Below are 27,013 nucleotides of genomic sequence, written 5' to 3'. Positions count from 1 at the left end.
AATATTAATTGGTGCAAAATATGGGAAACTGCTTTTCTGCAGCGAGGTTGGTTTGCTCCTGGCTCTCTGCAGAGGCGCCTCTCCCCGCAGCAGCCAGCACACACATCCCTATCCCTTCCCCAGCTGCCAGATGCTTTGGGGACCCTTCACATCACTCAGTCCTGCCTCCTCCCAGATCAGGGCACAAGGTCCCTCCCGCTCTCCAGGTCTCTGCAGGCCCCCCCCAACAGCACAGCCACACAAAGCATTGCTCCACAGAAGACACCAAAACCATGGCATCACCTGCTGAGGCCAACCAAGAGCCTGAGCATCACCCCGAGCAGCCAGACCCTGCCAGAACCCCACCCTGGGGCTCTGGTGCAGGAAGCAGCTCCCCGCATTGAGATTTTCAGCAGGGACTTCTCACGAGGGGCTCAGAACAGCTTCAAGGCAGCAAAGCCTGGAGAACAAAACCAGATTCTGTGTTTATGCTCATTTTGCTTTCAGCTTTTTAGCCCTGCTCATTCTGCAGGGGATTACACGCTACTCACCAGGCTGTGGCTTCTGTATTTTAATTTCTCTTTTAGCTGTAAACCCATTTTCCACTCTCTTTCAAGGAAAGCAGCAGGTCCTGGAGTGCTGCTGGCAGGTCCGGGGCAGCTCCCCCATCACGGCCAGAGCAGGACCAAGCCCTGGGTGCCCCTTGGGCACTGGTATGTGCAGCTTTGCCAGCTGTGAGAGTGAGAATCTTCCTTAAGCCCTGATACCACTCAAGCACTGGTCCCCATGAGTGGCTCCTGTTCCAGCATTTCTCTTTCCCCAAATCATTGCTGCTCACATCCAAGTTTTTAGTGCAGGCTTGGGTGAACTTCCCGTTAAGACTGAAGCCACCACAAGAGCAAATCTGTACCTGAAGCTAGTCAAACTACAAACAGCAGAAGCTGCTGCCTTAGCAGGTACCCTCTTTCCTCCATCCAAATCCTTGTATACAGTAAACCCACTAATTCAAACATCACAAGATGCTTCAAGGAAGATCCTGGCACGGTGCAGACCCTCTCCCACCCCAAACACAAGAACAGTCAGCAGGAGGCAGCTCGGATGCTCTATTCTTACCCCAGCCCGTGTGCCCAGCTGCAGCCCCTTGCCCTTAATATAAATACCACAGATCCTGGCTGCCTATCTTCTGTTACTTGAGGAATTCTCTTTGGCTGTGAGCTTGCATCTTACTCCTTCTTTTCTTCCTTCCACCCTTTACATGGGCTCCCTATAGGAGTGACTGGAACCGTGCTGGAGCACCTGCTATGTGCTGGGGACCCTGCCAGGTCAGCAGGACAGAATTGGGTGCTGGTCTTGGGTAACAATCCATAATTTGCTAATTTTCATTTAAATTGAGCTTTGTGCTGCTTTGATGAGGGAATGTATTAAAGCCAGCGTGGCTGACGTTTCTTAAATAAATTCCAAGATGAATTCCATGCATATCCTGCATTAATGTGGAAGGTGGAGATAGAGGCCAGGGTGAGCTGAAGCAGAAAGTATACTGTAAATTGAAGCTTGGCATTGAATATAAATGGCAAAGGTTGGTGACTGCCAATAACAGTAAATCAGGCTCAAGCAGTGCGTGGTGATAAAGCTGGGGATGGATTGTCCTGCGGCCGGGGCCCTGCTGGCAATGGGGGCAGTCGCTCACCTCAACCAGCAGCTCCCAGTGGGTAGCCTGGAGGGCTCGGGGTTGTTTCTGTTCTGCACTGGCCAATCTGCTTTGGGATATAATAGAGGTAATTGATGCTTCCCCTGGCTGAGGCCGCTCTGCTCCAGCCCACCCCAGGGCTTTGCCAGCTGTTACCAGCTGCAGCCCCTCTGCAGCTCTCGGCTTGCAGGGGGGATGCTGCTTTGCAGCAAACCCATCTTTGTGCTGTGGCAGGAATGTTGACTGTCTCTCCTGAGGCTGTATCGCGTGCATGGGAAGGGGCTTCCTGGGATAAGCCTCTAGACTTAACTTCTGTACCTCTCCTAGGGAAGATGCAGGGGTTAAGGAGCTTCTGAGTCTTTTGCTCTCCCAGACAGCATGTGTAGGGAAGGGTAATTTGTATTGGCAGCATGAGGGGAGCAGGAAGATGACCACAGAGAGACAGTTTGAGAAATGAGAAGACGGACCAGAATGTTTTTATAATGAAGAAGGAACCTGTGCAAAATTGTTTTCGATTAATCTGCGGCTAACTGAGCTCATTAAACACGAATTATTTCATACAGGACTGGAGAGAGCACCTGCGGAACTGCTGCTGGGGAGCAGGGAGGTACCAGCCCTGCCCTGCCGGAGAGGGCTGGCCTCAGTGCGGTGAGCAGGAGGCACAAGGGGGAGACTGGCTGTGCTCCTGCAGTGGGGAGCTGCCCTTGGGAAACATGGCTCCCAGTATCCCAGTGCTTGCAGGGTGCTGGGTTGACTGGTACGTGTAGAGGGAAAGGTGACCATCTAGCAGCAGCCAGATATAACAGGATGACTCAAGAATATAGAGGATGCATTGGGAGCCTTCAGGCCTTCATTGAGACCCTTTATTCACTTATTTCAATGCCAGCCTCAGCTGGGCTGAGTTGTCCCTGCAGGCTTTTCCTGAGGCAGCTGAAGGAGCAGCAGGAAAACACTGGAGCTCCCCACACCTGCAGAAGAGCAGGGAGGAGGGCGGCCGGCTGTGTCCCTGCTGTCCCCTGGCACTGCTCAGCATCCTCCGCTTGGGAGCTGCCCAGCGTGGTTCTGCGGCCCAGGAGTGGACCGTGATCGATGGCAGTGCAGCAGGAGGAGAGCTTCTGCCAACCAGAGCTGAGAACCTGAACTGGCTCCAAGCTCCTCATGGAAATCCAGCCGGAGCGGGGTGCTGCAGGTGGTGCTTGGCTGCGGCTCTCTCTTCTCAAAGGCGAAGCAGCTTCAAGGTTACACATGCAGAAACCTGCATGGCTTAATGTCGGTGCTAATCCCACATCTTCTGCTCAGGAGCAAGCCCTGGGTTTGCACAAATATCACCCAAACCATCACTGCCTGCACTCCCTTCCCAGGCCAGGTTTTGCCTTGACAGCAGCCTGATTCCTCTGACCTGAAGGGTTATTCCAGCTTTATGCTGGGATGTGATAAAAACCAGGATTGATCAGGCCTGGTGGGAACAACAGAAGGCGAATCCCAGCTGTCTTCCTAACATGCCCCTAATAATTAAAACCTTTTAACATGATAATTTTGCAAACAGATTTATCTCAGACAGGTCTGACAACCCCTCTGCGTGTGGAAATTATCCTCCCAACCCCAGCCTGCAGGAATCCACTGCACTCTTGTGAGGGGGAGTCCCAGCCTCTGGTGCCTCTCCCAGGGAAGCAGCAGGCACTTTGGATCTGCGGGGCAGGAACGGCCCCGGCCTCTCCTGGGTTTGGGGCGGGCAGCTCAGCTTGCAGAAGGTGTTTTCCTCTTCCAGCAAAGGACGAGCATTTACTGGGAGTCCGTGGAGGTGCCATTGCCCTGCTCCTCGAGGATCAATTTCCACCCTTATCACCACAGTAATGCTCTCTGCAAGGCAATATGATTTTCTTCTGTGTAAACAGCAATAACTTCAGAATTACTTGGGAAAGATGGAGATCTCAAGAGATGTTTAAATTACTGGCTATATCTCATTAATCAAACACAAATGCAAGACTAGCAAAGACTCCAGTTGCTGAGCTGGAAAACGCTTAAATTCATTTATTGAGGCAGCAGGGAAAGGGGATCCCTGCCAAGTGCTGGGGGGTCTGAGTGTCGGGAGATGACTGTGCCCAAGTGCAGCTCTCACTGCGGTTGTTCCTGGAGGCTCTGCTGGTCCAGGACCAAATCCATGCCGTGGGTTTGTTCCTGCCTCGCCTGAGCCGAGCTCGGCCCTTTGGCCGCATGGAATCTGTGCCTGGGAGCCGCTCTGGTTGGGATCTTGGCACCATCTGCCCGGAGCAGCAGGAGCACCGGCACGGAGGAGCGGGGCTGCCTCCAGCCAGGAGAGCTGAGCCGGCTGTGCCATGGCTCCTCCCGGGTTGCCATGCCAACCAAGAGGAGACAAGCACCGCTTTAATTTGCAGAATCACCCTCTTGACACAAAATCCAAGCAGCTTGTGAGGAGCAGGGTGAGAGGTGTCAAGGGAACACGGAAACCTTCTCTGCGCCTCTCCGCATCCAGTATGCGGCTCTTTCATCTCCCATTCTCCAACACCTACGTTTCAGAACTGGAAACACAAGAGCCAGCTGCAAAGCCCCGGGAAGGTCCCTGGCCAGTCTTCAGAAGGCAGCTATCTGGATATCTCAACACAAAATACATCAGCATGCTCTTCTGATACGGCATGGCTGGGTCCGAAATGGGAAGCACTGTCCCAGGGGCATGGAAATGCCTTCACCTCATGTTCTTTCCAACTGTAGCAAGGAGGAGAAACATGGTGGAAACTGCAAAGCCATTTCTGCTCCTTATCTTCTTATTTTCATGCTTGAAGCCAGCTGGGTCTGTAGATGATGAAGATGCAGCACCATTTCTCTCTGACCAGCTTCTGGCTGGACTTACAAGGCAAGGAGGCTCATTCCCTGGAGAGATGTCCAAAGATAAGGGCCAGAAATGACTGCGTCTGCTGTGTATCTTGCTCAGGAGCTGACAGTGTGCATGTAGCAGGATGCATCATGTCTGGCCATCCCTGGAGCCCTTCAGGTCTGCCCTTCCAACTGCATGTCATGTTGGTATTGTAAAAACTGACACTGGAGATGCCAAGAGCTCCATGCTGAGCTGCCGGGAGCAGGGCATGCCCCAGTGTTGTTCCATGGTCAGAACAACCCATGCAGGGCATGGGGCATCCTGTGTTGCATTTCCTTGTGCCCAGCTGCGGGTGTCCACACACAGCAAGGTCATGGATGTGAAAAAGGAAAGCATCCAGTGGTGGTGCTGCATCTGCCTCTGCAGCAGCCTCTGCTCCATCCTTCTCCATGCATTCACCATCCCGCCCAGGTTAAAATCTCATTAATGAAACCCCACCAGTCAGTGAGGGGCTGAGCTCCTGCCTGTGGTTCTCCCATGCCAGTGTGATGGATGTGGCAAACAGCGGTAATGGTGAGACCTGAAGCAATATGGATTGTTCTGGGAAGGGGGTTTGGAGTTTTCCCGACTGTCTGGAGCATCCTGGATCACAGGATCTGGCCGGATGATCTCAGCATCGGCTGCCATCATCACCTATTGATACCCCACATTCTGTCTCTGTACCAAAGGAGCTTTGCTAATTTTCATGGATCTCCTGTGTTTCATGCCCTTGGTGTCCTGTCATGCACTGATAGTTTTAGTCCACAAGCTAGAGTGCAATATGCTTATGAGTAATAGCGTCTTATTGGAGTGTAAAGATGTTCCTATTTCACTGATTTATCCTGCACTTAAACTAATTCAAAATTCACTTACTTCAAAAGTACTGGAAGCAAAATGCTTTCTGTAAATAGCTTAGCTTTTTCTAAACTGATATTGCTGAAAGGGAAGCCAGAATAACTCACACTATCTATTTTCTCTTGGAGGTAGCACCACTGTATTATTTTGACTGTTTTCCATAACAAGAGCCACAGTTGATTCTTCTGTGTAAGAGAGGCTCATGGGCTGGCAAGGACTGTTTGACCTTTATAGATGAGTCTTTAGAAACTCCGTCCAGATGAATCTGAAGTTTGTTTAAGCAGCTTGTTAGGCAGCACCTGGGTTCCTGTTCACTGCACAGTGCATTTCTGAACCAGAGTGCAGCAGCCCGGGAGAGGCGGGTGCAGCCCTGCTGTGGTCCCTGACAGCCTTGAGAGGTGATCCCGGGAAGCAGGGGCTGTTCCCCTCTGCTCCAGCTGCCGATGATGTCCTGTCCTGACACGCAGTGACAGGAGCTCGCTGAAGTCACTCTGCAGGGGTTTCTGCTCCCAAACCTTCCACATGAGTCAGCTCCACCTAGGAATCACACCTACGGCTGGGTGAATGCATTTACTGCGTGGCAGAGGGCAAGCTCAGGCTGCAGAGTTTGTCAGAGAGAGTTGCATGCAACTGGTGCAAAGGTGCCAATCACTTGCTCTGTTTCCTGGCCCTTTTCAATCCCTTGGTGTTCCGTACTCCAGAGCAGGACTGCTCCACCACGTGCAGCTGTGGGATGTGATCTGTCATCCCTAGGGAATGCCTCCTGAGTGCTTGTGGGCAATAAGAGTTTCATTGAACTAAACCCTCCCCAAAGCCCTGGCTCCCTTCTTGCTTCCTCTCTTTGTTGCCTCTGTCAAAGGCTGGGATGCTCTGAGACACCCATGGGAAGGTGGAGGGATCACCTTGCCCTGCTGCCCCTGGGGGATGCTCCGGTGGGGGTGAGGGTCATGTCCCACCCCAGTTTTGGGAAGCATTGGCAAGCCTCTTTTTCTAGACTATAGAATATATCAGGAATAAGGAAAGCAGGTGTGGCGGCAGAATCTAGCAACTGAATAGTTGCGATCACTTATTAATCCTATTTCAATCCCTAGTGAAATCATTCAAACTCCTAAAAGCAGGAGTCTTGAAGCAGTCAAGAGAGCAGAGCCCCACCGAGTAGGTGGCATGGGTGTTTCTGAAGAATAAATCAGTGGGAGCACGCTGGGTACCTCGTTACCAGGCAGAGAGTGATAAATCAGGCAGCTCACAGAAGAGCCACAGGGATGATGAGGGAGGTGGAGGATCCATCTAATGAGCAGGGATTAAATTACTGAAACTGGCAGGGCTCGGCTGAGTGACAGGGGAGGAGGAACCGTGCAGGGAAGGGAAAGGGTGAGTAAGATGGATGATTTAGAGACTCACACTGGGCATTGCTCCTGCCAGCGAAGGGCAGTTGATCAGGGGCAGGTCCTGCAAAGCCTCATTGTCCCTGTAAAAACTGATGCTGATCCAGGGGCAGCTCCGTACGGTGGGGCAGGATGGAATCCTGAGCACTCGCTGACCAGGGCTGGGGTGTGTGGCGGCAGATGCTGTGAGGTCCCTGTGGCAGTCCCACACTGTGAGATCAAAGTCATCAGAAGCTGAGTCATGTCTGAGGCAGCAGTGGGGAATTGCAGGTTACGGCACAGGATCAGGCTCTGATGCCAGAACAGGTTTGTCAGCTCTCATTTAACAGTTTAAACGGGCAGCGTTGCTGGCTACGAGAAGGCCTTTGGCAGCGAAGGGATGAAGTAAGTGATGTGACTGTGTTCAAGCATCAGTGTGTGATGGAGAGGGAGAGGGTGAGCATCTCAGCTGGTGGGGCTCTGGGCTGAGGCTCAGGGAAGCTTCACCTGCTCGGACACGTGGCTGCAGAGGCTCTCCAGGCAGCCCAGCCAGCCGCTGTGATAATACATGAGGAGCACCTTAGAGCACAGCACAGCACAGCACAGCACAGCACAGCACAGCACAGCACAGCTAGCTCCCCGAGGTGGGCCAGGGGGGCTGGCATGCCCATGCTGATTCAGTGGCATCTTGCCATGGACAATCACCCCTACCCCGTGAGCAAGCGCAGGAGATGTCCTGTGTCAGAGGGGGTGATGCTCTGCAAAGCTGCAGCACAGGGGCCCAGCACTCTCCTTGGGCAACCAAGCCACCCAGACAGCACATTCTGCTCCTGGAGTGGACCATGCAGCTGGTGAAGGGCAGCTTACAAAGCACAGAGTATGTTGGCAGAACATTTCTGATCTGGGCTCCTGATGCAAAGCTGGCAGCAGGCTGTGCTGCAGGTGAGCTGTCTGTGGGGCCCTGGGCTCTGCCATGTCTGGGGGCACATCCTGCTCCTTCCCACTTCAGAGCTGTAGAGACTCTGCCAGCCCCAGCAGCATCAGCTGCAGGGCTCAGGTGGCGAGGTGCAGAGCGCAGCCGGTCTCCTGCTAATCTCTCGCCCTTGCTGGCCGGCTGCGTGATGTCAGGATGGCTCGGAATGAGCTCACTGCAGCCAGCAGGGCTGTGTCTGCACCAGCAGCAGGACACGGCCGTGCCCTGGTCACAGCTGCTCTGGAGGCAGCTCTGTCTGCAGACCCACAGCGGCTGGGGCCGGGTCTCTGCGTGCTGCGCTGCCAGCCTCTGCCCTGGGCACCCAGACAGGGCTGTGCCTGCACTGGGACATGGACAGTGCCTTTGTGAGCATGGGTGGATCTCTTTCTCCCTCCCTGCCTCGGTTTCCCCTTCTGTAGCCAAGCAATAATGTACTCGGCCGCCTCGCAAACATAAGACAGCATCTCTGCAACTGCTGCCTTCCTCTTCCCTATCATCACTACTTGAGCACAGGATGGATGCAGCCAGCTGACACTGTGCTCAGCCATGTCATCCTGTCATGCAATCAGCCAAGGGCTGCCTTTGCAAGCCCTGGTCCTCGTCCTGCAATAGCTGAGATTAGAACAGGAGATTATCTCCTGATAATGTGCAGATAGAGCCACTCACTTGCCAGTAAGACCGAGGGCAGTGGAGAGGGAGCTGGAGGCTTCAGTCCTGAGTGATAACTGGGACCTGCAGAGTGGGAGCAGGTTGTGAGGAGCAGTGGGAGGTTGGAGCCTCTGGCTGTGGCAGAGCATCACCTCAATGTGCAGCCCCTTCGGTAGGGCACTGGTCAGACTGGACCCGTGCAGCCTCATTGTGTGGGGCTGTGGCTCTGTGGATGCCAGCAGGGGGACCATGGGGGACCATCCGGTTTGTTCTTATGCCTGTGTCACCTGTGCCTGCCCCTTGTCTAACCTCTCCTGTCACCTCTGCCAGCAGGTGAGTCTCAGACAATGGTTTTCCCTCTGGCTACATTTTCAGGACTGTTCCTTGTATAAATCATGGACCACAACATATCTGTGGCACATACACTTTTCCAAGTGTAAGAGCTGTTCCCTCTTCATAGCAACTGTGAACAATGCATCAGTGCAACAGGGATTGGTTTCTGAGCAGCTTGCCCAGAGATGCTCTTCTTCCTTCTTTTGTTAATTCTAGGCAAGGAAGACGGATGTAGGCTGTATAGTTTAGACCACAGGAGCCACTATTAAAAGCTATCAGAACAAACACTTATTCTAAACCCGCAGATGTTTCCATGAATGAGAGAATGCTTTGACAGTGTGGAATGCTGCTGCAGAACATCTGGAGTGCCTTCTTGGGCTAGAGTTTAAATGTCATGGCATGCTCGCTGTTTATTTTCTGTCTGGTGTATATTTACAAACTTCATGCATTGCCTGAAGGAGGCAGAGCACCGTGTGAATTAATCCACCTCTTTTCAAGGTGTTTCACTACTTCTGATGACAAGTGAATAATGAGGAGGAATGATGGGAGATCAACCTCTGATGCTTCCTGGAAGACAGGTTTGTAGTGTCTGGGAAAGGCAGGAAACAAAGGTGATCATCTCTGAAGATTATTTCTTGGTGGAAGCAAACGACTGGGGCAGCAGCATGCAGTGATACACAGGCCAGAGGTTCCCTACAGGGACCCATCCCGCTTCCAGCCTGGTCCGGCAGGACCATTTCTGTCAAGAGACTTCCAATTGCAGTGTAAAGCCTTCCAAGGGAGGAAACCTCCATGTTCCTTTAGAAATCACTGCAGAAGGAAATTGCTGTCCCTGATAAAGTATACACTTCCCATTTCACTCAAATGTGTCTAATTCCAGCTTCCCATCAATGGGTAGTGCTAAGCCTTTGGTAGATTAAAGAGCCCTTTCCTGTCAGAGGTCTTCTCAGACTGGTGCTTGTGAATCACAACAGGAACGTAGAACTGGAAGGGACAGCTTGGGCCATCAGATCCCATTTCCCTGCAATTGCTGGCAGCCATGTTAGAAAGTCCATTTCAAACTCAATTTTAAAGCTAATTGCATGCCTTGCCCCCAATACTCCTCTCAGGAATCTGTTCCAGAACAGCATTTCTCCCAGTCAGAAACCATCTGATTTCCAGCCAAAATGTATTTGTGCCAACTCATACCTCTTTGTTTTTGTGCCAGGGCTGCCTGTTCTCTGGGGCCATTTCCCTCCTTCCTTGGTGCTCATCTGCTTCTGCTTCTAGAGTGAGGGATGAGCTCCCTCCTCTCACTTGGCTGAATACGCCCGAGGCCCCTCAGATGGGCTCTTCAGTCTGGAGGTTGTCCTTGGACTCTGGCTCTGCCCCTGTTGCTCTCCCAGTTTATGCTGCTGGAGCAGAGCTGATGGGAACAGTGGGAGTTCCCGTGTCTGAACAGAGCCAGCTTTCACCTGTCCCTGCCTTGGAGCAGAGTTCTGCTTTCCCTTCATGAGCCTTTGCATGGTCCCAGCCAGACCCTTCTGCTTCTCGGAGGTGCAGCAGCATCTCCAAAAGGGCTTTCCAGTCTATTATGTGGGAAACCTGGCTCTGACTGGGGCCTTGCCTTTAGCATGTGCAGGTTCAGGCGCTACCAACTGGAGTAAGGAAGGGCTCCTCGCTGCCTGCCATGGCTTTAGAGACTAGAGCATCACAGGCATATCCCCCAGTCACACCAAACGATGGGGACTCAGGAGAAACAGCCTCTGAGGAGGCTGCCCCATGGCTGCCCACTGCAGAGCTCCTCCGCCTTTCTCCAAAGCAACTGATCTCGACCCCTGCCAAACTCTGGGGCATGAACTAGATGATTCCCAGAGGGACCTGTCCTGGCAGCTCCCACATAGAGCCAGCAGCACCGGCTGGCCTCTCTAGGCTGAACACTGCCTGAATGCTGGAAGTGCTGAATGCTGGAGGTGCACTCCTATTGCTAATTAAGGTGAATAAAAGCATGCAGATAGGCAGTGTAAATACATAAGCCTTTAAAAGCAGAACTGTCAAATAAAGTGTTACACTCCATCAGCTCCTATTGCCTGCACTGGCTGAACATCACCAGACGCTTGGATAACACTCCGATCTGCTCATGGATGCGTTTGACATCCATGCAGGAGAAATACACATTCTATGATGAATAAAAAGAGTCGGAGCCCAGGCAGCAGGCATTTAAAGCTAAACCATTTGTTTTAGAGGGCTTTACATTCAGGTTATAAAATTTCCTCTGGGCTGGAAGCTGGTGCCTGAGAAGAAATAGTCTCTCTGTTATGTATGATTTGCTGCAAATCCTATTAGTCTTCTGTGCAGCACGTCACAGGAGAAGAGACACAGGGATGTCAGACCAGGGCATTTTGCTAAGCACTGCAGTTCAGATGTGTGCTCAGTGTAAGAAAGACCAAAGCACTGTGACTCTTTATTAAATGGTGTCTGTTTTGAGGGTTATCTTATATTTTTGGAACCAAACCTGATCTCTTGGGTTTTATGTGATATTGGGAGAGTTGAGAGCAGGCTGCTTGTGCCAGCAGACTCTCTGTGGGTTCTACAATTCAGAATACATGTGTTTCCATGTCTGAGGAGGGCTCATCTCTCTCAAGGTAGACTTAGGCATAACAATAATACATATTGCATATGTGAAAACTCATGTACATGTGAAAGGACAGACACATGAGCTAAGCAGAGCAAACCCATTCTATGCAGGGCTTCCCGTGGATGCAGTCTGTCCCCACCTGAGGATGTCACCCCAGTCCTGCACACGTGCCCCCTCCATGCTCCATGACCCAAACTTCAGCTACTCGGAGTTTCCATTTAAGGTTCAGTTCTGGTTGCTGGACCAGCAGCATCCCCTGTGCTCCCCTGCGCCCTGGTGGGCCCCACAGAGCCCCAAGGACACCTCAGGCAAACGCCTGCCACCAGCCCAGGGCTGCAGCCTCCTCTGGGCACGGAGCAGGGCAGGAAGCTTGGGAGGGGATGTGAGGATTCACTCCTGTCAGCTCCAGTTAGTCCCCAAACGTTCACATTACCGTAATGCAGTTGAAAAGGAGTTACAGGAAATGATTTAGAGGACACAAGACACTGCATTTCAGAGGTCTCATGTGTGCCATAAAAAATATATTATGAAGGAATAATCTCTCTCGGAACTGGCGCTGCACAGAGAGAACACATGTCCAGCTGAGAGCAGCATTGAGCTTTTGTTCATTATGGGAAAGCCTGTGCTCTTGCTCTTCTTCAATGAGTATTTTTCCCAGTTCTGGGTATGGAGTTCATATTGGAACTTGATTTTTTTCTTCAGATGCTGCTCTTGGCATGCTCGCAGCACAGCTGGGACTCCAATGGCACAGTGCCTGGGGCAGGTCATGGTCCTGGGGATATGGGTCAGATGAAGAGTAAAGTCAGGGGCCTGCATTTTTGGGAAGTGAACTGCCAGGAGGTGGGCAATGGAACCCCTCAGGGGCAGGGGAGCAGAACAGAGCAGGCAGAGCTTTAAGGACCCTTTGTGTAGAACATAAGAGCTCTTGATGCCCGGGGGTAGGAAATCAGGAAGGGAAGGCAAGAGATGGGCATGGAGTCAAGACTAAAAGGCAGGAAGGAAATGTACAGGCCATGGTAGCAGGGACAGGTATCCTGGGAAGAGCAGAGGGATGCTGGCTGGTTGTGTAGGGATGGGGTCAGGAATGCCAAGGCACTGCTGGAGCTGAACTTGGAATGGATGCAGATAATGAGAAGGGCTTCTATAGGTGTGTCAGCCAGAGAAGGAAGGTCAGAGAAAACACATCCCCTCAATGAGCCAGCCTGGCAAACTGGGGACAACGGATGGGGAGAAGGCGGAGGTACTCAGCAACATCTTCCTGTCAGGCCTCTCCTTCCACAGCTACAAGTGGATGGACTGCAAGACAGGCACTGGGGGAGCAAAGTCCCTCCTGCTGTAAGAGATCAGGTTTAGACCCATGATCTTCCCAGAGCTGGGGGGAATTGGCTGATGTATCTGCCAAGCCTCTCTCCATCATATCTGGTAAGCCCTGGCAGTCAGGTGAGCTCCCCTGGGACTGGAAAGGGGGGAACACTGCACCCCTTGTTATAAAGGCTAGAAAGGAGGATCCTGGGAACCTGTCATCCTCAGCGCTGTGTCTGGGAAGATCATGGAGCAGGTCCTCCTAGAGGATATCTTCATCAGTGACACAAACAGCGGGATCAAGTGCACCCTATTCTCTCTCCCATTCTGCTGTGCTCAAAGGAGAACCCCTGCAGTCCTGATCCAGCTCTGGGGACCAACACGAGAGGGACGTGGAGCTGTTGGAGCAAGTCCAGAGGAGGCCACGGAGATGCTGCGAGGGCTGGAGCAGCTCTGCTCTGGAGCCAGGCTGAGAGAGCTGGGCTGGGTCAGCCTGGAGAAGAGAAGGCTCCTCAAGGGGAGACCTTGCTGTGGCCTTTCAGTATTTCCAACCCAAACCATTGTATGATTCTATGTTCCCCCTGAGGTTCACACAATCACAGAGAGATTTGGAGCAACCCCTGGACTTCCCCCATGAAATCTGTGCCGTGGCTTGTCAGCTGGGGGTGTATGATGGAGCTCTGCCCCCTTTCTCCATCCAGCCCATGCCCAGAGCACCTCTGCATGATGGGATGCACAGCTCTGCAGTTTCCCTAAGCAGAGAAGGGTCACAGCCTCCAAATACTCCTGCTCACAGCTCACCAGTGCTCACAGCCACACACGGCTGGAAACGTACTCACACTTTTCCAGTGCTTGCTCAGAAGCCCAGCAGTGGCCCTCACACACGTTAACAGGCAGCTCTGCAGCTTCTGCCATGAGGATCAGGTGCTGGCTTTTGGGGTGATCTGCAGCATTCAAATGCTGGTGGTTTGGGGGTTCAGATACAGAATTTGAGGTTGCTGCTGGTTCAATTGAGAGGGCATTAGCAATGGCTGTGCTCCTCAGTTCCTCTCTGTACTACAGCGATGCCAGCACTGGTCTGCTGCAGGGGGGACCACGGTGGCCAGGATGCCAAGAGCTGTGATGTGCCCCAGTGCCACGGGGCAAAATCTACGAGGAAGAGACTCCCGGGAGATCCCAGAATGAGGGAGAGGAGGAAGCTGAGAGACACTGAAGCATTTCTTCCCTTCATAAAAATCCTTCCAAAAGCCAAAGCTGAGAACTGGAGGTGGGAAGTGCCAAAAATGTGGAGCTGAGAAGAGGTAGTGGCTGTTCCAGAAAAACTGTTGAGGAAGGAGACTCTCAGCCCCAGCCTGCGCCACTAAGGCTGGCATGGAGCTCCTGGAAGAGCAGCTTATGAGGGTATAATTGGTCTCACCTACTAGTGCAGCTCCTGGCACCTAAACTATGAACCCCCCTTGCTGCAAATGGCCCTTAGCTCCACCGTACCAGCAAAGAAGCTGCTTCCTGCCCCTGCCCACGGTCTGCCACCTCTCCCCAAGCTCCCAGGAGACAGCAGGCTGCCCTCTACACTCTGCTCCTGGGTCTCAGAGGGCTATAGACAGGAGACCTTGCTGCAAGGGGCTGTCCCAGGGGACTTGTCTGGACGCTGCTCTGGGGGAGCTGGAGGATTTCCGCAGGAGCCATGGGCAGGAGGCAGTGGGCGAGGAGGGTGGCGATACAGAATGCACTGCGGGGAAGCAGAGGGGAGCAGGGCAGGACAAGGGGCCAAGGAGCTGTAGCCCGGTGGTTTCTGCTGAGGGACCGGAGCAGAGCTGGTGGAGGCCACGGGGCGCTGCCTCCCGCCCTGGCCCGCACCCTCCCTGCGGCCGGGAGCGCTGGCAGGGGAGGACGTGGCCCCGCGGCTGGGTCTGTGGGGCGCTGGCTCTGTCCCGGAGAACCGGGGAGCAGCGGGGCTGCGGCGCCCGGGGGTTGCCCTGCCCTGCCCGGTGCCGCCCGCGGGGCCCCGCGCTCCCGGCCCTCCCCGCTGCTGTCAGCGGTGCTGAACGGGCGCTGTCCGCGGTGTCGATCGGCAGCGGCGCTCGGCGGCCCCAGCGCGCTCCCCGCGCTCTCGGCGGCGGCGGGGGCGGGTCCTGCCCTCCCCTCCCCTTCCTCCCTCCCTCCTCTTCCTCCTCTCCCCGCGCCGGGAGCGCGCTCCCGCCTCCCACCCGGCACAAAGTTTAGCAGCAGGAACTCGGGCGGGAGCGGTGCGGAGCCGGCGGCACCGGAGCGCAGCCGCGCTGAGCCCAGGCCGCCCCGGTGCCCGGCGGGGGCCGGCGGCGACCGTGCCATGCGGGGCTCCCCCTCCCCACCGGCGGCGGCGGCGGCGGGGCGGGAGGGCAGCGGCGCCCCATGCGGCGGGGGCGGCCGGGCGGCGGCTGACACCATGTGCGCCCGGTGCCCGGGGCGAGGAGCGGGGAGCAGCCATGGCCCCCCCCGCCGCCCAGCTGGGGGTGCCGGGCGGGCGCGGCTCTAAGGTGCCCCCGGCGCGGAAGCTCCTCTGCATGTGCAGCCTCTCCCTCTGCCTCACCTACCTGTGCTACAGCCTCATGGGGGGCACCGGACCGGGCGCTCTGCGCTCCCCCGCCGCGCTCCCTGGCACGGCCACCCCGCGGTCCCCGGCCGCGCTCCCTGGCACGCCTCTCCCCGGGCCCCCGCGCTCCTCCGCCGGCTTCCTGGGAGGCTCCGTCGCTCCCGACCCCTCGGCGGCCCCGGCGCGGGCCGGCAACAGCAGCCAGGAACGGGCGGCGGGGGCCTGGCCGCGGACGCCGCTGGCCCCCGGGGAGGTGATCACGGCGCAGAGCGGAGCCTTCGAGAGGGACCCGCAGGAGTCGAGCACCACGGACGAGGAGCTGAGCCGGGCTGGCAGCCCGGGGAGCCGCGGCGGCGGCGGCAGCAGCAGCAGCACCACGCCGGACTACGGGGAGAAGAGGCTGCCGCAAGCTCTCATCATCGGAGTGAAGAAGGGGGGGACGCGGGCGCTGCTGGAGGCCATCCGGGCGCACCCCGACGTGCGCGCTGTGGGCACCGAGCCCCACTTCTTCGACAGGAACTACGAGAAGGGGCTGGAGTGGTACAGGTGAGGGCGCGGGAGCTGCGGGGCCGCGCGGGGTGCCCGTGCGCAGGCGGTCCCGGGAGTGCAGTGCTCGGGGGATGCCCGGGACTCCCCCAGGCTGGCCCCGGTGGGTGGCTGGAGATGGGGCCCGGGCCACGGCGCGGTGGGGCCCGGGACCGGTGCGTGGGTCCGCGGGGACGCGGTGGGAGCGGAGCCGGGGCAGGCCGGGCTCTCGCGTGGATCCCTCGCCTGGGCGCGGTGGTGATTTGGAATGCGGCGTTCTCATGGGAGGGCAGAAAATGTGCGGAACATCCTCCTCTAAGTGCCGTGCCCGGAGAGCTCGGGCAGACCCTGGCAGTGCCGCTGCGCTTGGTGTAAACCGCGTCTAAATGGGTCAGTGATTAATAATTACTGAAATAAGCAAGATCGCGAGTGGCTCGGTGATGGATGGTCGGGGCTCCGAGCGCAGGAGGACGCCTGCCTCCATAGAAGCTGCAGGACTCGCTTCACAAATAAGATTTACTCTTTTATTCAACAAGTTCCGCGTCAGAAAGTTTTTTTTCCGTTGACAAGATCTGATATTACCCGGGAAGAAGCCTCTACGTGTTCTTGTCTGACGCTGGGCAATGTTTTAAGGGAATCTTCTGCTAAAAGCCCCGATTGTTAGAAAACAGCGGGCTGCAGTAATGAAGTGTTAAGTGCCTTGGCAGGTTTAGCAAATCAATGAACTCTGAGGGCTCGGGCTTTCTCTCTGGCTTTTAAAAACGCAGGGCATCCGTGGAACCTGCAACTTACCAGCAGTTTACGGTTAAAAGCAACCCATACTAGTTTCTTTGTAAGAAACAGTACATGGCTCGGCTGGCGAAGTCCTTTTTGCTGCACTTAGCATGGTATTTGCTCTGAAATGAAGGGAAAATAAATAGAGGCAGCAAGTTAGTTACTGCTTGAATTATCTGGTCACTCTTTATCAAATAGACTACACAGTCTTCATGTCAATGGCATTTAAATGTGAGGAACTCCAGGCAATTTTCTGTGGCAGCTGTGGAAGCAAAGTCTTCATAACACTTACTTGCTCCAGCATCTGCTTGGCTGTGTTGAAATGCTGAGGGATTTTTTGGGGGGGATTTCAACATAGACATCAGCCCTGGGATGGTGCTTGTCTCCAGGAGTGTGCTCAGTGTGCTGTACCAGCATGGGGAAGGAATCAAGGACTGACTGTGCTGCTTGTTTTTATATGCATCATTTCAGACACAGTATCTTATTTCACTGAATTTTCTTGCAGGAAAGGTTTGCCTTGAAAAATAAGTGTAGAAACTTGCTGGAACAGGCTAGAAAGTGGCATATAAAAAGGTTTGGGTTTATTCAAAATAGGCAGAAGATCAAGCACTGAGTATGGCAAGCAGCTGCCTTTTCATCTTCTAAGTCATGCTACAAGGAAAGGGCTGGGGAGTGGGTGTAACTCCTCTCGTGGAGTGAAAGGCACACACAGGTTTTCCTTCGCAGATGTATTGTGAAATCTGTCCTCCCTGCAGCAGCAGCTCTGGGGTTTGTTCGGCTCATTTCCAGCACGGGCGCTGTGCTGTGCTGGTGGAGGGGCTGGGTCAGGGCTGGTCTGTGAGGACCCAGGGCACAGGAGGCTGGGGTGGATTCTCTGGCTGTGTATATTGGCTGTATAGGCTGTATGACAGATTACGCTGCTGTGTATCCGCTGTTGTGGCTTGAGGACGTGTCCCGGTTGCTTCACCTGAAGCCACCTCCACACCTGCCCAGCCCCAGCAGTGTTTTCCTCTCTCCTTGCACACGGCTGCCAGCCTCGCCCCGCGGGACAGGACACCAGGGCACCCTGCACTGGTGCCTGCACCTCGGTGAGCCACAGGTTTCCCCCAGAGCCACACCGGGACCGGGCTGTTGCCCTGGCACAGGAGGTGAGTGCCCTTGGTGCTGTACATAGACAATGGAGGGGGAAGGTGGCCATCCCCACTGGCAGCTCTTCCTTCCTGCACCTCTGGATCTCACCTGATTGAGCTCACCCAAGGTGGCTGCTTCCAGCTGCAGCCCAGGATTGGTAACTGGAGATGTTTCCTAGCCACAAAAACACCAATTTTCTAAAGAAGCAGAGAAGCAGCTCTTGACGTGTTTATACCAGCATCTCCTTACAGCCACCTCTACCACTTGTTTATGTTTTGCATATAACACTTCTCTGCACGCCTTATAAACTGTTAGCTTTTAATGCTGTCAGGTTTTCCCTTACGTAGTGAAATAAGGGAAGAGCAGGCCCTTGGAGTGCCTCGTTTTGTCATTCAGTCCTGAGGATGTCTTCTGCTCCGGCAGGGCTCTAGGGAAGAGAAGCAGCTTTCCCAGCTCGGTTTCTCTGACTGTAAAACACAGACAGCACCCAAACACTACCATGTCCTCTCATGTGTCCCATGCTGTGTGCTGCGGGTTTGCTGTCTTGGGACAGTCAGCTAGGAGCCCAGTGCCTGGGTCTGTGTGGGGACAGCAGTCAGAGGCTGAAGTTGTGGTGCAAGCAGAGCCCCAGTGCCAGCTCCCCACAGCCTGTGCTGCTTTCCCAGTATCCTTTAGGGAGAGCTGTGCTCTGGCTCTGCAGTCAGGGTTTATGTGGGAATTAGCTACCCGAGGTCTTCCTGCACGTGTATTTATGCACAGTGGGTCGAAGGCTTGTTTCAGTTGGTTGGTGTTGTGCTGCCAGAATCATTTGTGTAATTGTAATTTGTGATTCTGCACATCCTGGTGTTGGGCTGTCTGAAGGACAAGTGCAATGATGCCGCTTTCCTTAAACTGCACTTAATACCCCCGTGTACATTAACTCTTGTTGATAAATTTCCTAGCGTGCCTATTTAATGCAGAATGTAAGCTGACTGCTGTTAAGCAGCATGCTAAAGGCTGAGTGGGAAGTGACTTTTAACCTTTCCTTCTGTTAGCAGACTGGCAATGCTTCTCTCTGGTGTGTTACTGGCATAGCTTCATCGCTCTCTCAAGTTGGGGATGCGGCTACCTCGCAGTAAATATTATCTTTGATGATGAACTTTGCTGACTTCATCCCTTTCACTGTGCCAGGATGTGGTCCCACTGTGGATGAAGGTTGTGGCCAGGGGCCGGCACTGCCTTGCCTTTGGAAGCTGTTGGCTGCTCTTTCACCTGCTGGTTCCTTCTAAACCATGGGACACACTGTCCTTCCCTGCAGGAGCTGCTGCTGATTTCCAGGCAGTGCCTTGAGCATCCTCCTGCTCCCTCTTGTGCCCAGGGCAGCTCTCGGTGCCCACCTACCACAGGTGACCCTCACATGCAGCAGGGCTGGGACCAGAGCCTTTTGCACAGGGGTATGCTCTCTCCAGGGTGATGCTCATGCCTCAGTGGGCCTGTCCCATGCTGTGAACTCTGCCCCAAGCTGTCCTGCAGTTGGAAATGAATTGAGAGCCTTTCCGAGCAGAATGATGGGGGCACCTGGAGGCCTTTGAGCACAGAAGGAGTTCAGTTTATCTCTGTGAATATGAAAAGTGGTCGGAGCTTCAGACCTCAGGCTTCGGCATCTCAGAGCTCTCTGAGCAGAGTAGAATAGCTCAATGCTCCAAGTCCACTGCTCCCACCCACGGGCTCAGCACCCTGTGGTGGTTCAGTGCTGCCCACACCTTCAAGGGTTTTTTGCCACCCTGTGGTTAGCAGAAAACTGGAGATTTGTAACAGTATTTTGAAAACAAATTTGCGGTTTTAACAAAAACATAATCCCCACAATGCAAGGAGAGCACCTGATAGTGGTGGGCTTAAACTGTGGAGCTCTGAAGCTCGCTGATTTGAGGATTATTCCAAATAACCGGGAGTTCAGTTCTACGTGTACCTGCACACGGCTTTACTCCCTGTTTCCCTGTCGGTGGAGCCTTCGCAGGGAAGCTGCAGCAATGTCTGTAATGAGACCACGTTCCTCTTGCTCTGCCCTAGGCCTCCGTGTGTTGAGCACTTACGCAGGGGCAGAGCTTTCTGCGTGGAGCAGGCGCTGCAGGAGCAGTCACTATGGCAGGCAATGAAGTGGTTTGCATGTCTAACGCTATTTTTGCCGCCTGTCTGGGTTTTTTGGAGCGCTCACTAACCGTCAGGCCTGTGCGCTGTGCTGTGAGCTGCTGCCCTCATACAGATCATGGATAACACCGTGACAGGGAGCTCTTCTGGTAGCAAACACGTGCTCTCGAGCCAGCGGTTCCAAGGAGCAGCTGTGGCTGCGGAGCCAGCGCTCACACTTGTATCCCTGTGGGCACTATTGCCTGGTTGGGAAGCGTCTGTCACACACTGCTGCGATGGGCTCAGCTCCTGCACTGCCCTGGGGGTGCGCGGTGGGGCTGTCCCTGCGCACCGAGGCTGATCCTCCTCACTCACGGCTATTGCTGTGTCTGAGGAGTGTGATGAGACCCCCCTGCAGCATCCCTTAACAGCTGTTGGACAGCAATAGCCTGGGGCCGTTTCAGCTGCGGTCCCACTCGTTGTGACCCTCGCTGTGAGCAGTAATTGTGTGGCTGGGTAGTGCCTGTGGCTCTGATCTGCTTGGGGTATTCAGAAAATCAAACCCCTTCCATCATGCTGTGAGGCTGTGCTGATGGGCACTACAGAACACCTGCAGTGGATGGATAGATCGGGGCTTGCTGCTAATGAGTGGCACCACTGCCGAAGGCTGGAAACTGCTGTATTTCTCTGCAAAAGTCCTTCCCAGTGTACAGTGCCCTCTGCACTCTGGTAACTTAGGGAAAGTGTATTGATTTTTTTTCCTGGGGCCTGCTGTGAGTTGGCTTTTGCTGAAATGGAGTGACTCAGCTGCCCTCTCTCCTCTGGATCCGATGCATCAGGATTAATCTGGGTTGAAGACTGTACAAGCATTTCCATGTCACAGCTCTTTCAATACCTTGTCCCCTTGTGCCTGTCCTAAACCTTTAAGTCTGGGTTAGATCCTACGTGCGTGCTGGTTTTCCTAGCCCAAGTCCTCCATGACTTGGAAGCGCACACACACACACCTACAGCACTGGCCTCCCACTGGTGCTGAGGTCTGGCTCCCAGTGAGGCTGGTGCAGGGTTGGGGCTGGCAGGGTGCAGGCTGGAGGCTGTGGCAGGGGCCAAGGTCTTGCCTGAGCACTCTGTGTCCTACCCATCTGGGGGCTGAAGAGAGGTCAGTCCAGCATCAGGCATGGATTTTATTCCACATCCAGAGCTAAAGGAGTGAATTCACCGAGTGCCAGAGCTGGGGCCTTCCTGGCCCTGTGTGCTGGGCTGGCGGAGCCCCCCTGCTCCCTGATGGGCAGCAGACTTCTCCCAGCCCTTCTGCTGGGTTTCAGCTCAGGGGATGGATGGATGGATGGGCTGCCGCAGGGAGTGATTCAGGCCTGTTTGCAGTGTTTTTTCACCTGATGATGGTTACCCACAGGCTACTTGACTGTAGCCATGGGAATGGCAGCTCCTCGCAGCACCCGCAGCCCCTCCATGCTGTGCCTGCTCTTCTTGCAAAGGGAGTGAGAAGTGCAAGGGGCCAGAGCGCATGCAGGGCTGCTCACTGCTTCCACTGCTGTGTAAACCACTTGCAGCTGAGTGTGTAGTGTGGGGGGAGGCAGCGCGGGTGGGGGACCCCATGGCTATGTCCCACCACCGCAGCCCCTGGGTACTGCCCTGCTCTCATCAACAGGGTTGTGAACCCAGGGCTCAGAAAACCAGCCAAGGGATGCAGAGATGCTCTCAGAGCATCCGTGGAGCATGCAGGGAGCTGCCATAAGGCTTGAAATGCTCCAATTGTTGGACTGTGTTTTCAAGAATGTTTTCTGTGAGATTTTCCTCAATAATCCACTGAACAGACACTGCAGTGCTTTGCTATTAATGGCTTAAGTGTTATTTGTAGTGTTACAGTTTGTGAGCTTCGCTCCGTGTGTGAGTGCAGCATCCCTCAAGCATGTAGATACTACAGAAATCCCGAAATAGGCCTGAGGAAAACCAGCCCCCTTGGCAAAGAGGAAGGGAAAGAGTCAGTTGGTTGTGTTCGTGGGTTTAACTGACGAGCCTGACCCTGCTTGGTTCCTAACCTAGTGAGGCTCGTTCCGCTCTGCTCAAAGCCCAGGCTAGCAGAGGAGGTGCAACAGGTTCTCAAAGGAAGTTATGGACACCGGCTTTGGGTTTCCAGAGTGAAAATTCCAGTACAAATTGGTGACACTGTGTATCGAGAGAGGTCAGAGCCTTTTGCTTTTCATGGCTTTCTCTTGCCTCTTGTTGTCATGGGGACTTCTTTTCCTTGACTCTTTCTATCATGCACTTCATCAGAAATTTCATTGCTTTGGGGGCTGGAGAGGCTCATGTGGGGCATTTCTCACTGCTCAGGGTGCAATACACACAGGTAATTTCTTTCAGATGATTTTTGCTCCAAGTGGTTTCAATGAATTGCGAAGGGTACGAGTATGAATGGATGGCTGCCTGTTTGTACTGGGCTCCGGTGAGGAACATGAACTGCCAGGCTTTCCAGAGCATTAAGTGTGGATATTATCATTTCACTGTGGTATGTGTGTAGGCAGCAGTCCATTTTATCCTGTTTATTCACTTTTTAAACTAACACTTAGGGTTTGAGGTGGTTTAGATCGGTGTTCCTCCCTTTTAAAAAGTTAAAAAGAAAATCCTAAGTTATAGGAGTGTTTTCTAAGCGGTGATTTCTTGCTGTGATTGAGCAAAGGCACAGGCATCCCTGTGGGAGCAGCTTCTCATACCTCTGCTGCACAGGTAACACGGCTTTGAGCTGCTTCAGGGGATACCGGTGCATCCAGAGTCCTGTCCCTTCCAACCAGAGGTGAGCATCCCTCAGAGCCCCATGTGTTCAAGGCCAGGTTGGACACAGGGGCTTGGAGCAAGCTGCTCCAGTGGAAGGGGTCCCTGCCCGTGGCAGGGGTTGGAGCTGGAGGAGCTTTGAGGTCCCTTCCAACCCAAGACACTGTGGTTCTGTGCCAGGGACCTCCTTCCCACACAGTCCCTGCCTGGCCCTCTGTTTGCTCATTCAGGCAGCTGCTGTTTCCAAGCCGAAGGAGGGTGTTTAAAAGCCAGTTGTTTGAAAGATGTGGAAAGGATTCAGATTTATGGGGAAAAAAAAAAAAAAGGAAGAAAAAATAAACCAAACCAACCTCAAAACCCCTCCAACGTGTTTTTTCAGATCTCCCATTTGCATCCCCAGAGTCAACACACCAATTTAGTAAATGTTGCAAGGCACACAATTTTCCCCGTTGTCATATTATACATCCAAACATCAAGGATGGATCATAAACTTGCTCTTTATGGCTTTAACATTTCAATTGCTAGTCACATTTTATGTAAATGAAGGTATTTACCTTGACAAGCTCTCCTGTGAAGTACAGTACTTCTTTAAAGAATTTATTTGGCAACATAAACAGGCCAAATGCTGAGGGTGGATGCAAAATTCACAACTGATTTTTACAGCTAAATAATGCAGGGTCCTCCCCAAATGTACCTGGGATTGTCTGCTCCAATCTTGTCAGTGCCTTGGGGAAACTGAGGCAGCAGGACCGGGGAATGGAAATAGAACAGCAAAGGAACATCAGTTATAGGCGCAGACCTACTAAACAGAACTGGCTTTGGGTAAAAATAACTCCAGCTGCCAGACTTTATTTTGTATTACTGAGATTGCTGTAACACATTTCAAGCCAAAATCTGATTTCCATTCCCTCCAGTGCCAGGCTGGAGAGGACGTGGCCCCCTCCTTTAGTAGCAGGTAATCATTTTGGATCTGAACAAGCAACCTTGCTCTGGGAGCCTGAATTTGCAGCTCTCCTTTGTTTTAGAGCATATTTCCTTTCATCTTGCATTGAGATGGGCACAGTAATATAATATACTTTCTATTAGTCTTCATATGCATCTGCAAATAACTTTATTTCAGCCTCAGCTCTGCCCTTTCTGTATTTGTTCTTGATGGACATTGATATCATTAAGCTGAGCAGTGAGTGCGCTCATGGAAAGCCAGCGTCAGCGTCAGGGCTGTGCTCAATTCACATTTGGATTCTGCTGCCAGCACAAGCTGCTATGGCCCAGCCAGGGCACAGACAAAGCCACCCAACCTGTGCAAAGCCAACTGCGAGGGGGCACCAGCCACAGAGGCTTTGGGGCTCCCTGGTTGTCCAACCCCCCAGTCCCCATGGCTCCCAAAGGTTTTCCTTGCTCATCTGTGGGTGTGAGGAGCTGCACCCCTTGGGCAGGTCATTAACTGGGTATTACTGGGCTCCAGTCCTGTTTATCGCATCCAGAGCGCTGAACTGTGAAATCCTGGTGGCAGCCCATGGATGCTGGAGCCCTTGCTGCTGGAGGGCTCTAACTGACCTTCAGTCCATCCCTGCTTGGTCTGTCCCCTGGGGAGCACCAGCACTGATCCCACTGCTGCTCACCTGCACTGTCAGCACTCTCACCTCTGATCTCATTTCTGGGCTGTTTATTGGAACTGTGTTAATCCCAAACCACCAACCACCACCCCTGCTGCTCCATGGTGCCAGCGGACAGCACGAGGTGGTATGGGAGTGACAGAGGTACCCCAGGAACAGGCTCTGCCTCTTTTACCTGAGCTGCTAAAATCATCCAGGAAGGCAAATAGCTGCAGCCCAGAGCTCAAGAGGCTCCAGAGGAGCTGGATGGGGTGATGGGGAGGTGTGATATCTGGTGTGGAGGGAGATGTAAGTGTGGTGGTTGGGGCTGGATGTGACTTGTGCCAGGGACAGGAGTGGGTTAAACTTGTGTGGCAGTGGAGAGGAGCTCTTGGCAAGCATTCTTGCTTGCCAGTCTTCACTAACAGCTACCCAAGATAGATTAACCGTCTGGCCAAAAGAGAGCGATCCAAGCTAGCCAGGCATCTGCTGTGATTGCTGGTGTGACCATATACATGTGTCCCTGGGGAGCTGTCAGGGTCCGATTAGGAGAAAACCCCAGTGTCGGACCCTGTTCCAGTTCGTGATCCATGAGTGAAATTAAGACACAAATGAGGTCAAGTACCAGAATCGACTGGTAAGTTTATTACAAATTACAGAAAGACGATTATTATAAAAAGGGAAATTATTGTAATAAAGGGCATAGTGATAGGACAGGTTGGAAAAAAAAGGTAGAAAATGAAGCAAGGATTCTCCCAGGGAATTGACATTGGAGTTTTAACTCAACTCCTCCCACCCATCTCAGTCAAAAGACAGTGGAATTCCATCTCAGCTTCTCAGACCAATCTTTGAGACAATGGACACTGGAGTCTGATTTCAGATCAGTCTTGCACAGGAGCTGGGCCTGATGGGACAGACTGGGGGCTGAGGGGAGCCCTGGCACCGTGAGCAGGGCCCCCAGACCTCCCCCATGAGGGGCAGAGAGCCTGGTCCCCACTGAGAGGGGGCTCTGGTCTTTTCTCGCGTCTGCTCCTTGGGATGCTCTTGTGCCTGTGCCTTGTCATGGGAGGGAGGCTGCCGAGGCTGCTGCACATGCCTGGATCAGGAACAACAGCGATTCCTTACTCAGCTCAAAATCCTCCAGAAACCCCCCAAAAGAAATCAAAGCACTCTGGAAGAATGCCCGAGGCAATAACTTCATTGGTAAACTAAAGCACTGAGAGTGTCTTAGACCCAGCAAATCATAATGCAATTTCCTATGCAGAAAGGGTTTATCTCTATCTAAATATTATTCTGCATCGTTACTCATTGTAGGGAAGCTATTGCTCTCCTAGGTTAACTGATTGAACTTTGGAAATAAAGCTGCAAGCTTATCATACAGACGAGAGCTTGACTTTTATTGCTCCTAAATTGTAGTGATATTGTTAGATGTGAGTAAATGTATACTCCATTAGAAAATATTAAAGTTTGATACTACTTTAGAATTAAGAAGATTAAAAGAAGCATTTCTGCAGTCTAGCCCACCATGAAATTGGAAATCTATTTGGTATGTAAAACATGTAATACAAATAGCCTAACAATTAATGGTGAAAGAAGAGCTGGCATGGATTTAAAGCTCAAACTATCCTGGAGTTCTTGAGGCTGGAGTGCCAGCAGGGGAAATGTGTTATCAGATCATAACAGGCTTTTTCTGCTAGAGCCATTGCTGGTGAAGTTACACCAAAGTGTGTTACTTTTACCCTGTTCCCACGTAATACTCTGAAACGCTCTCTTCCTGGAATGGGGCTGTCTCTGTGGGAGCCCATCCACGTCTCCACCATGGACTGGTTCCTCTGGAGAACCCCAACAGAAATTCCTCAGCCATTTTTTGCTGTAGGCAATGGTGCGAAAGCGCCTTCCCCTTGCCGGCGTGTGCAAGGAGCTTGTTTATTAATGCTTGAGTTCAAAGCTGCTGACTGCAGTCGGGGTAATGCCTTCAGGAGCCGGGTCGCCGCCGTGGATGCGGAGCCTTCAGCCTCCCGGCCGCATCCCTCCCAGGCAGCTGCTTCCCGGCGCCGCTCCCCCTGTGCCCCCTATTAACTTCTGCTAATGCTGGAGTGCAGCAAGGCGGAGGAGAGCCTCAAGCCCCTTGCTGTGCCCAGAGGGTGAGGATGTGGGATGCTGGCACTGGGCTCTGCAGAGAGCTGGATTTCATCTTGCATCCTCCTATGAGCCCAGGGGTTGCTGAGCCCCGAGTTGCCCTAATGTGGGGTGTGCAGTGCTCCACAGCAGCACGGGTGGGGGGACCTGAGACCAGACTTGGGTTTTTCCAGGGGAAAGAAGTAGATTGCAGTACCACAGGCTGTTTGTGATGCCTTTGGGATGCAGATTCAGGGCCTGCAGTCGTGGTGGTGCCGCTGAATGAATGTTGTGTGAACCTTCAGAGTATAAATTGCATTTCTAATCCAGTTTTTCTCCCAGAGAACCCCCTTGCACCTCATGTAATTTTGTATGTTGGTCCTCTGTGCTTAAGCGTACAGTGCAGAATATGTAACTCCTTCATTAACAGGAGTTATGTCCTTGGTGTTTCTTGCTGGATGACTTAGTATTGTAATGAAGAACATGAATGCTGTCTTAATTAAAATGCAGCCTCCTACATGAATATATACGTTGCTGCTGAAAACTGAGGTTCACTGGAAACAGTGAGTTTAAAAGCTTGTGGCAGATCTAACTGGCAGCATGTGCAATGGGAAGTGATGGGATGTGGATCGCCCCAGCTCTGCAACCCAGCCATGCAGGACTGTGCTCACAGGGACGGGGATCTCAGCTGCCTTCACAGCCTGATCCTGCAGGAGCTGCCTGTCCCTGACCAGCAGCAGAACTGTCCTGGGGTGCCTGCTGCCCTTGGATGTGG

General features: G+C 53.3%; 1 protein-coding gene across 1 annotated transcript in view; it reads left to right on the top strand.

Moving 5' to 3' along the window:
• Positions 1–14,845: 14,845 nt before the first annotated feature.
• The window catches only part of HS3ST4 (heparan sulfate-glucosamine 3-sulfotransferase 4), a 57,705-nt gene continuing 45,537 nt past the window's right edge, over positions 14,846–27,013 (top strand). The window contains exon 1 of the mRNA XM_061349082.1: positions 14,846–15,748. Within this exon, the coding sequence (XP_061205066.1) occupies positions 15,096–15,748 (653 nt within the window). The 5' untranslated portion in view covers positions 14,846–15,095. The remainder of the gene's footprint in view (positions 15,749–27,013) is intronic.

The sequence above is a fragment of the Neopsephotus bourkii genome, unplaced genomic scaffold, assembly GCF_033783945.1.
Source record: "Neopsephotus bourkii isolate Nb327-2 ecotype Australia unplaced genomic scaffold, CSIRO-AGI_Nbou_v1 NB_384, whole genome shotgun sequence".
Classification (NCBI taxonomy): domain Eukaryota; kingdom Metazoa; phylum Chordata; class Aves; order Psittaciformes; family Psittacidae; genus Neopsephotus; species Neopsephotus bourkii.
This window is presented reverse-complemented; position numbering and strand designations above follow the sequence as displayed.